The following is an 11,395-nucleotide window of genomic DNA, read 5'->3' on the forward strand; positions in this document are numbered from 1 at the left end:
TATTTGTGCGACTTTTTTTACGCTGGGTTGCAGTACTTGCTGCGCACTTCTGCGCGCCTAGTAAATTTGCCGAAAATTTCCAGTCGAAGCGATCGATGCCGGGGGTGGTTCAAAAAGTGCTGCTTGGAATTTTATGTTAATTTTAGCGAATTAATCGCAATATGGGTATTAAATGAAAGGAGATGGAAAATTCTATATGTTGCAAATAGTTTCAAATTGATTCGGGGAAGTTTGCTGAAATTGTATGTATAAAATATAACAAAAGAAATGAATATTGAAAAAATAAATATGTTTTTATAAAAAAAAATCAAATTAAGTTTATATACTTGCCTCTGGAGCACAAAAAAAAAATTTTTTTCTATAAATATTTTTATTGTTAAATATTTTGCAATACTAAACTCTAAGTACATTTTTTCGTGCAAATTATGTTTTTTTTTTTAAATGTTTCAAATATTTATGTATATATGTGTATTAGAAAGGAGCTTCTTATTCAAGTTTGCCCCATCTAAAATAACTTATTTTAGGTTAAAAACATTTTTTGAGCTTTTAATGAATTATATTTCTTTCTCAGATTTCTATGATATTTTAACGGTAAACTGTGCCGACAATAAAAAATTCTGGAATAGTGATTATACAAATGCATATGTACAAACATACATACATACATATGTACAAATTTGATTTTTAAATTTTTGTGCCTTAAGAATTTACCGCTAGATTTTAAAATTTAATTTTTACAAACCTTTATACATTCTTTTTCCACTTTTACGCTTTAGCTCTTAAAACTATGATTATATCATTTTATGTATATTCTTTAAAAACTAATTTTTCATAATTAAGCTAAAATATGCTTAAAAAATTTTCGAATAAATAAATTCGTTTTTTTTATGTAAAAACTGCCCTGCATATGCAAGCTTCGTCGAAAGTTGGACATATTATTGTTTAGACTGCAGGGTTGCAATTCACTGCTACAAATCACAGGACATGCGCTCCAACTTCAGCTGCTGTTGTTGTTGTTGGTGCATAGTGGGCAAACAAAAATCCATATTGCTGTTGTTGTTGTTATTGCCACTATTGTTGCTATTATTCGCATTGCAAATGCTGCCAAAATCAATGGGTGAGCATTGCCCGTCCGAATCGTCAACAATTTTTATGGTTTCATTGCTGTTGCGGTTGTTGTTGCTGTTGGTTAGCATATTATTGGACCGATTCGAAGCGGCAACACTGGCAGCCGCCGCCGCAACATTATTGCTGGCTTGAAAACCAGCAAAAGAACGCACTTGCAGAAAGAGGCCGCTGTTGAGAAGACGAGCCTGATGCTCCTGAGCTTTGGCGCGCAGACAGGCGATGGAGTTGTTTCTGTGAAAAAAAAAGATAGAGAGGAGATTAGCGCTCTTCGAAAAAATTTTGCTACTTTTTATTAAAATGATTAGCAATTTAGGATTATAAAAGCTTTCGGCAAGCTCAAAGTTCACAAACTTGATATTCAACACTCACCTAAAAGTATCCGGATCATGTTCAAGCGTCGCATACGGTCCCACAGCACCCGCCGCATGCGCATGATGATGCAGCCCACTTGCAGCGCCCATGGCGGACCCAGCTGCTGCTGCGCCAACACCACCACCACCACCACTACCACCACTGCCTCCAGCACCACTAGCCGCAGCTGCCGCCGCTGCAGCTGCTACGGCCGTATTCATAATCATGTGGAAATCTTTGCTGGTGGCCGCACCAGCGCTGGCATTGGCGGCATCCAAGAGGGGATGATAGCAGGGTTGAGCGGTTGGCGGTATTAATGTCGCTGCTTGCTGTTGATAAAAACTACGCTGATGTTGTTGCAAAGGTGACAATTGCCGGGCATGCGTTGTCGGCGGCGAGGGGCTGCTCAGGTCAATGTGCGGCGACGATGATGAAGCGGTAGTTGCTGTGGGTGTGGTCGCGCTGGAGGAGGTTTGTTGGCGTTCGCGCGTCGGTGCAGGTGAGACGACATTCAACGATTCGGTGGAAGAGGTGAGGCGACGTGATTCATCGTTGGATTTCGAACCGGCGGAGTCTTCGTGATCGCTAACGCCGGAATCATCCCTCAATGTTTGTTGGGCTTCTATCGATTTGCGGTGCATGCCTGGAGAGGAGAAAGAAGATGAAAGTCGAATTGATGAGAATTTTGGACTGGCTAGTTTGGATGATAAGTAGTTGGAAATAGTACTCGAGGAGCTAAAAGACTTTTTGCGACCAATAATAGCTAGGTAGAAGTAGAAAAATTAATTAAAAGTTCGTCATTCTACGATGAAATATGAAGAGATAAAGTTCTTGCTAAGCGTGTACGCTCCGCTATCTGTTAGGTCTTCCACATGCTTTTATGAGTTACTAAAACCCGATAATTTTCCCTTTCAAAAATTTGGTCAATCCCGATTCAAATCCATGAAGTCACCATTGTAACGGCGGGTTCGGTAGCCAAGCATGTAAGTGCCACGAAGCCAACTGGTAGTGGGTAAGGAACTTATTTTTGGAAACCTTACCCCTTCTGTGTTTAATGCCATTTATCAAGCCATTGACTTTCATATATTTCGGGGTGAGTTTTGAAGTGATTAAAGGACTGACCCATGCCGTAAGTGCGCCTTGGCTGCCTTATCAGACATGTAAACTATAGTCTCTTCTTCGCAACGAAGTCCATAAGGTGCAGCAGCGACCAAATACGTGTCAAGAAGCACAACGCAAGGATAGGTTCTCTTTCCCCTTATATGAAACCTGGTAAAAAAGAATTTGCTGCTGAGCTCACAGGCCACGGGTTGCCAGGTCTTAGCGGAGGCATTGTGGTTGTACCACATAAATGTCTTAGATATTGTAGCAAGCTGGCCGGAGGCAAGCAGTCGAAACACCAATCCAGCAGACATTATGGTTAGCCTCAAGAATAAACACTGTATTACCACAAATCTATCCCCTTTGTTGAATGGTGTCTCAAAGACTCCAGCGGACGAAGTTAGTTATTTATTTGGGAATCATATTGAACAGGAAGTCTACCTGGAGACGATATACGCCCGCAAGAATTCTGTTGGTAAAGAAGTAGTGACATGGATATACAGTGGATCGGCCTATTATGTTCTACGGTACCACAGGAGAAGGACAACCTTAGAGAAAATGTATACTAGAGGAACACGGTGGCTCTCTATGCAGCCAAGAGAATGTTGCGTAACAGATGAGGTTTAAACCAAAATTTGTGTACTGGATGTACACAGTTATAGTCCGACTCATAATCTCTTACGGGGCGCTGGTCTGGTGGCCAGCCCTTACTAAGTGTTACGTAGTTAAAAAGCTAAGCGGAATTCCAAGATCGACAGCCGCTAGCGTAACAGGTGCAATGAGATCCTGTCCGAAAGATATTTTGAACGTCCTTCTTGACTTATTATCCATATATATCTTTATCGAAAACTCAGCTGCTAACAGCGCCGTCAGACTGCCTGCCCTGGGGTTCTGTAATCATAGACTGTTCGGCCACGGTTTCATCCTAGACGCATCACCGTATGACCTGGGTTTACCGCAAATCCCGTACGAAATTCCCAAGCCGCAGTGAATGGAATCAAGGAAAGGTCGAGTTCTTGCAGGGCTTAACTGTCTTTACGGATGGGTCAAAGATGGACTGCGCAGTTGGTGCAGGGGTTTTCGTTGAACAATATAACCTAAACTTATCCTTCCGGCTACCAGACTATGCAAGCATTTTCCAGAACGAAACGTTTGCTATTAAGGGGAGGCAGGCACTCTCTTCTACCTCTGTTAGATCTCAACTAGTGGTTGAATGTAGGAGATAGCTGACCTAAATGTCTGATCAATACGAAATTACCTAATATGGGTCCCAGGACATAGGAATATTTAAGGAAACGAGTTAGTGGACGAACTAGCAAAGAGCGGCTCCACACTGAATGTGTCCCACGCGGAGAACGTGGGCGCCTCGCTCAGGGAGATTAAGACTAAAATTACCGAAACTTAATCACTCAACGGCCAAGCAGAGGCGGAACTGTATAGGATCTTACATGATTACCCGACAGTTCTGGGTATCCTACGACCCACTTAAAACCAAAGCTCTTTTGGGAATGAGCAAGGAAGATGCGTACAAATTTACTGCAGTGTGTACACCCTCGCAAGGATGAGGTTAAAGACACTCCGCAAACCATTCCTGCAGAATATTTCAGAGTGCAGCTGCCTTTCTTCGTATGACGCCGCCAAATGACTGTAGGTTGCACGAGCTGTGGAATCAAAATGGCAAACTTGCTTATTGCTTGCAGCCACTTAAACCAACCAACCGACCAAACAGGGGCTACTGACCTTTATAGTGAGCTACAAGCGAATAGCAAAGCAGTCAGTGCTAAGTACTAAAGGACTTTTTCTCAGGTAGGTTTTCAAATTTATCTGTTTTTTAAATAAAAATTTTTTTCTGAAAAAAAATGTATTTGAAGGGAAGATACATTTTAAAACCTACTTGGAAAAAACGTGGTTAAGTGCTCTTAACAAATGGAAGGATGCGAAAATTTTCTTTCCAAAAAACGGCATACTGACGTTAGCTATTGAAAAGAACTTCACCACAAGCGTTGCAACGAAAATAGAGTGGAAATATGATTCGGTTCTGAAAAGACCATCGCACAGTACCATAGTTAGATATCGGCGGGTCCAAAATAAACCAAAGAGTAGGTGGGTTGCGGTGCTCTCGACTGCTAGACCATTGCAGCCTATTTCAAGCTGGACTTTCAGCTATGTCCTTTTAACTGTGTTTTTGATAGTCAAGCCGCCACTAAATCTCTAGAAAGCTTTGCAATGTCGTCAAAACCCGCAATAAAATGTAAGAATACCTTAAACGAACTGACACAAATTTCTTCGAATTGTCAAACAAAAGATGGGGTGCCAGAACGAATGTGTGGAGTAGCACGCCAAACCTAACTGGCTAACAATAGACCCACGGTCTTATAAATTTGCAACATTCTCAAACCCGGCTGGTTGTAGGGATTATTAAGAGCAACTGACTTATGGGGCGCACGCCAGCAGAAGAGGCTTTCCGGCGAATAACTAGTACTCGTGTTGCAGCTGTCGTGACGATGGAAGAAGCGAGAGCATCCAACACTTTCTTTGCCACCGCCTGGGTCTGGTCACATTTAGTACTTTTCGAATGCTCATGTGTTGCACCTAAACTGGACGAAAATCTCCATATGAGTACCCATTACCGGTATGCCTACTGCAAGAGCAGGTCTGTTGAAAGGGCCCTACACACGGTCGTTGAGAGTATCGAGCAGACTTTTTCGCAGATGGAATTCGATGGAATGTTTTATCTGAGGCTATAGCCAGATCCCTAAATAAGCTAGAGGTCGGAGCCGACCTCGTCAGGTATATTTACCGCTTGCTTTGCAACAGAACTGTCGCGGAAGAGCAACGCTTCAATCGGGAGATGTGTGAGCAGACGTACCGCGCATGGAGCGGTTCTTTCATCGCTTGCTTTGGGTCATTGTCGTCAACGATCTGTTGGTTGCTTTGGAAAGATGTGGCTGTCGTATGGTTGCCTGATGTAGCATTGATAACAAAAGGAAAGTTTCGGGAAACACTGTTCGAACTTATGCAGAGTTACCTGAACTTAGTTGAGGGGGCTGTCGCTGCGCGCGCCGCAGTAAGGCTAAGTGGGATGGGCTTCAAGTTGCCTCGAACTACGGGCACTCTAGTATTCTAAAAGACTTCGGGTTTCTACCGATTAGGTAGGTGCCGGTGTCTCCTTCAGCCTGAAATTTAGGTCAACGGATCACTGCAGCGTTTTCCAAGCAGAGATGACCGCAAAAAAAGGCTTCAGATTGATTGCTCTCTAATGAATATTTATTCCGACAGCCAAGCAGCTATCAACGCTCTTGGCTACGTGACGGTGCGCTCGAGAACGGTGAAATAGTGTCTGAATTCATTATCGTCCGAATCGGATAACTTCGCTGTTAACTGCATGGTCGATGACCTGGCAAGACAGGGAACCCCTGAGGAATTACTTCCGGATAGAGAAGGTCTGGGAGCTCCCCTGACCTCGTGTTAGCAAATAATTACATCTCCCTGCTAAGCTTTTGGAAACTCGCCAGAAGCACAGCTACCACATGTGCCACCAATTGAAAGCCTTAACTGCATTCTTAATGTCTTATTATTGCTTTCTAATTAGAAGAATTGTCTATATAGTACATACATACATACATACATAAGTACATATATATATATACATACACTGCATGCACTTACAAACATACATACATATATTCCCTTTTCAATGCTTTCTTCACCTGCACCCCCCTCCAACGCGTCATTGACAACTTGAAAGTAATTTTAATTGAAATTATCAAAGCGATTAAGGACATAAATTAAAGGCAGCAGAAAATTAAAAATTGGTAGCAGATTTCAAAAGGAAACGTAAGCAAACGAAATGAAGAGAATGAAGCATTGAAATGTGAATGAACATTTGCGGTGGGTGCTGGGCGATGGGCGGCTAGGCGGGTTGAATGTTTTGACAGCAGTTAATAAATAAAACGAAATTAAAATTGCCATTTTAAATCCACGTTAAGCCACTTGAAATTAACAAAAACATACAAACGCACATAAATACATACATATATGTGTATAGAAACATATATACATTTGAAAATTTATAGGTATGTGTGTAGTACATAATACGAAATATATTAAGGCATAGACAGACACGCAGGCGAACAATCAGTTTGTGAATGAAGTTGGCTTTCTAAGTAGTTCTATACGTGGGGCGTTTGTAGCAGGACCGTGAGATGGGCATATGGCGTGCGTTGACTGGATTAAGTAGGCAAGTAGCCTAAGCGCGTACTACAAACACTTGGATGTTGTGGGAAGAAGTTGGTTAGGGGTGTAATTGGTAGTGGTTGACTTGGCAGAGCAGAACGCAAGCGCACCCAATTGCGAGGCAAATAGATAAAAACATAACTAATAGGATCAGCTGGGGATTAACGCAATAATAATGGGTTTGGGCGCTGTATAAATGGGGTGTTGCCAGAAAGATTTATTTTGAAACTCGGTAATTTTTTTTTTAATTTCTCATTTAACTAATATAATTTAATCCCATTTCATGCCCTTTTTAATTTATGTTTATTTTAAATTATTTTAACACTTTAACTTATTTTTATTTTTAACTATTTTATTTCATTTATTTCCGATTTTATTTTATTTTGTTTATTTATTTTTCTATTTAATTTAAATTTGGTAAATTTAATTTTTTATTTATTATTTTATTTTTTATTTCACCTTCAATAATTATGTTATCCTTTTTTATTTTATTTTACGTATGTATAATTCAGACTTATTTTTTTATTAAATTTTTACTTTGTTTTATTTTTATTAGTTTTTATTCAATTTAATTTTTACTGTACTTTATTTGCATTATATTTTATATTTTTTATTATATTATTATTTTTTTAATTATTTTTATTATTTTCTATTCCCTTTAATTTTTAGTGGACTTTTTTGCATTATATTTTGTTTTCTTTTATTATTTTTTATATGTTTCATCTATTACGCTTTATTTTTAACCGACTTCCAAAAAAGGAGGAGGTTATCAGTTCGTCGGAATATTTTTTTTTTTTTTTTTTTTTTTTTTTTTTTTATGTATGTTACCGCATAACTTTGGACCACGTCAAACGATAATTCTTTTTGCATCGGAAAGGTAGTGTCTCAGAGGTGGTCCCATACTAATCTGGTTAAGATCCGATCAGCGGATCATGAGATATATATATATATTTTTTTTTATATGAGAGTTGAAGTCGGTTTTTTATTTGCTAAAAATTACTTGTGTATTCTGTTTATCTCATTTTATTTAATTATACATACATATGTATATATTACAATTTTGATTTCATTTTATTTTGTTGTTATTTGGTTTTTTGTTTAATAACAATTTAGGTTTTTTATTTTTTTTTTTGAAATTTTTAATTATATGTACTATTTTGTTTTACTTTATTTTTTGTTCACAATTTTATTTAATTAGATTTTTTTATACCTATAATTTTTTATTCTATTTCATTTTTTTCGAGAGTTTCTTAGCTTAACGCTCGTGAATTTATTTATTTTATTTCATCTCATTGTTATAATATAGCCTTATTTATTTAATTTTTGAAATTATTTTTATAACAAATTATTTTATATTAAATTATATTTCACTTTGCATTTAAGTAATTTTTGCGTTTACTTTATTTTATATTTTATATATAACGTTTCTTATTTTTATTACTTCTTTTTTATTTTTATTTTTTGATTTTTTCCATAAATATGTATTTTTATGCTCGGTGAAATAATTTACTTTATTCTTCTCATTCAGTATAATTTAATCTCATTTATTTAATTTTTGTATTTATTTTTATTAAAAACTATTTTATTCAACAATTTTATTGTGCTTGAGGCCATTTCCAATGAAAAATGTTTGTGGAAACAGAACAATAATTTGCAGAAGATAGAAGTTATAGCTGCTATTTCGGAGATCACCACATCTCCTCATCAGACTTCTTCAACGCGGTCACTGGGATATGAACCATCGACTTCGGAATTGAAAGCCAGTGGTGTACCATTGTAATAAGCCTTAAATATAAAAAAAGAATAAAATAAATTATTTTATATTAAATTATATTTCACTTTTTGTTTGGTTAATTTTTTAATCTATTTTATTTTCTATTTTGTAAATTTTTTTATTTTTATTACTATTTTTGATTTTATTTTTATACGTAAGCTTTTTAAACCTTTTAATTGCATTTTTTCTCAACACTTTTAATGCTGTTCTACTTTATTGATTTAACTATTTTATTTTATCATATCATATTATCATTTATTATATCATTCTTGTTAATTTCTTATTATTTTTTATTTCAATGGTTCTATTTTATTTTGTATTCTCCTTATTTTTTTTCTTAATTATTTTATTTATTTAATTTTTCATTTAATTTTGCTTTGTACCATATAGTTTACTTTTTACTTAATTTCCTCTTATTTAATTTTGTTCAGTTTTTGTTTAATTGTATTTCATTTAATTTTTTTAATAAATTTTATTCTTTAATTATTTAATTTTTTTACAACATTGTTTTAACTTTAGTATTTAATAATAATAATCCCAACGGTTTTTACCCTCCATTCCCGCCCATCCGCACGAGGGGCGCAGTCCGCATGACGTACGGAAACCAATATTCCCAAATTTTTGCGCCGAGTCACGATAGGCAGGAGTTTGTTAAGTGTCGAGATCTAAAACTGTTCAGCTACAGAACTAAATTCATCAGCCGATTTTATGTCTTTATTTTAATGATTCATTTATTGAGAGAGGACAGCATCGATTTCTTAATGCTGAAAAGCGAATCTTATATATCAAACGTGCTGGAATGAGAGTTAAAATCCTGGCATAAGCAACGGAGTGGGTCGTGCAATTCAAAATTAGTTTTACAAGCTTTCAGAAATAGGGAACAAAAGTGTCTTGATACCCGGGAGGAAACATTAAGGCTAACTTCGCCCAGAAGAAGCGGACTTGAAATTGAGCCTGTCAGTAATTTAACTATAAATATTGTACCAAGCATTTGCCTGCGATTGGAAAGTGTAGGAAGCTTAATAAGTTTAATCGGTTCAGAATTTATTATTTTTTTCTTATTTACTTTCTTATTATATTTAATTTATTAATTTACTATTATTTTTTGATCTTTTATTATTATTTGTTTATGTTTTTATGACGCTGATGTTACTTTATTTTATCGTTTTGTATTTGGGGTATTCACAACGGTATTGTTGTGTGTCGTAAACTTCAAACAGCTATTATTATTATTTTTTTGATTAGTTTTTTATTTCGAAATATCTTATGAAATATTTATATAAACCCCGTATTATAAATTTTCACATTGCTAAAAAATAGTTGGTCAAAATTTACATATTTAACCGTTACGACACTTTCGACATCGTTGTGAATTCCTTCATTTTTAATTTCATTTTACTTTCTATTAAACATTTGCACTTTGCTTTAGTCGTTATACAAGTTTTTATTTCATATGCTATTTCATTTTTTATATATTTTTTAATTTAAAAATTGTTTTTAATTGTATTTTATTTTAATAACCGACTTCAAAAAAATGAGGAGGTTATCAATTCGTCGGAATATTTTGAATATTACCGCATAACTTTGGACCACGTTAACCGATTTCGATAATTCTTCGGAATAAGGCACCTCAAGGATGGTTTGGTTTAGATTAGATCATTGGATCATTAAATAATTAATGGTACTCCTAAATTTTTATTCGAGAATTGAAGTCGGTTGTATTTATTGCTTAAAATTACTTGTATTTATTTTTTAATGTATTTTATATTTTATATTGCTCTATGTTATACTATTGTATTTTGATTTATTTATTTATATTTTTGTTTTTTTTTCAATGTAATTTAATTTTATTGTTTTATTTAATTTTTATTTTTCATTTTATTTTATTTTACTTTATTCCATCTTATCCTATTTTATTTTGTTTTATGGTTTATTTGTTTATTTTTAAATTTTATATCTTTTTAAAATAATTAATTTTTTTTATTAACAAAATTTGTTTGTATGTATTTTATCTAGAAAACGGGACCAACCTCATCTTATCGATCTAGCACGTCCAGTTTTTGAGAAAAAAGCTGTTGAAGTGTAGAAAACTGGCAAATTTCAAAAAAAAGTTAAAAACAGAATTTGGGCGTAGTCTTTCCGAAAAAAATATGTATTAATGAAAATCCAATTCATCAGTTTTTTTCTCAAAAACTAGACGTGTTAGAAAAATGTTGTAAATGCACTTCAAAACAGCATAAAAACATCTATAAGATGAGGTCGGTCCCGCTTGTGAGATATAATACGACCGAATTTTGTTGAACCGTGTTATTTTTTTACTTTTTTGGTACATTTTATTTTATTCCATTTTAAGTTTGTAATTTCGTTTCAAAGATCTGGCATTCGTATTGCATGCTTAGTTGTTGTTGTCACTCGTTCCGTTTATTGTCGTTCTTTGGCATTTATTAAGCGATTATTAACAATAAAGGGATCAAGTTAGCGTATAATGAGTACAATGAGCTGGAATTGCAAAAGCACGTACCTACTTACGATACATCCATATTATAGAAAAACGAATACATAGTAAAGGCAAGTGGGAGGAATAACAAAATCAAACAGATAATAAAGTCCTGTCGATGAAGAGCGCATTTTAACTGTGCGCTGCAGAATTTTCACCCCTCCAAAGTACCGCACAAGCACCTTTCCATAGGCGATTAAATTTTTTCGCTTTTCATTGCTGTTCTACCAGTTGCTTTTCACCCTTCTTTCAGTTATGTATGTATGTATTTGAAGCAGTCGATTGTCTATTGAATATTTTATGCGACC

General features: G+C 35.4%; 1 protein-coding gene across 1 annotated transcript; it reads right to left on the reverse strand.

Moving 5' to 3' along the window:
• Window positions 1-426: 426 nt before the first annotated feature.
• Window positions 427-2,122, reverse strand: LOC118755232 (homeobox protein 5-like; the record flags this gene model as incomplete). Its single annotated transcript, XM_036490080.1, is given in 2 exon segments — window positions 427-1,359; window positions 1,498-2,122. Coding segments are annotated over 2 exon segments (1,016 nt in total), but the record flags the coding sequence as incomplete, so codon positions are not given.
• Window positions 2,123-11,395: the final 9,273 nt, after the last annotated feature.

The sequence above is a fragment of the Rhagoletis pomonella genome, unplaced genomic scaffold, assembly GCF_013731165.1.
Source record: "Rhagoletis pomonella isolate Grant_MI unplaced genomic scaffold, Rhpom_1.0 Rhpom_scaffold_05671, whole genome shotgun sequence".
NCBI classification, from domain to species: domain Eukaryota; kingdom Metazoa; phylum Arthropoda; class Insecta; order Diptera; family Tephritidae; genus Rhagoletis; species Rhagoletis pomonella.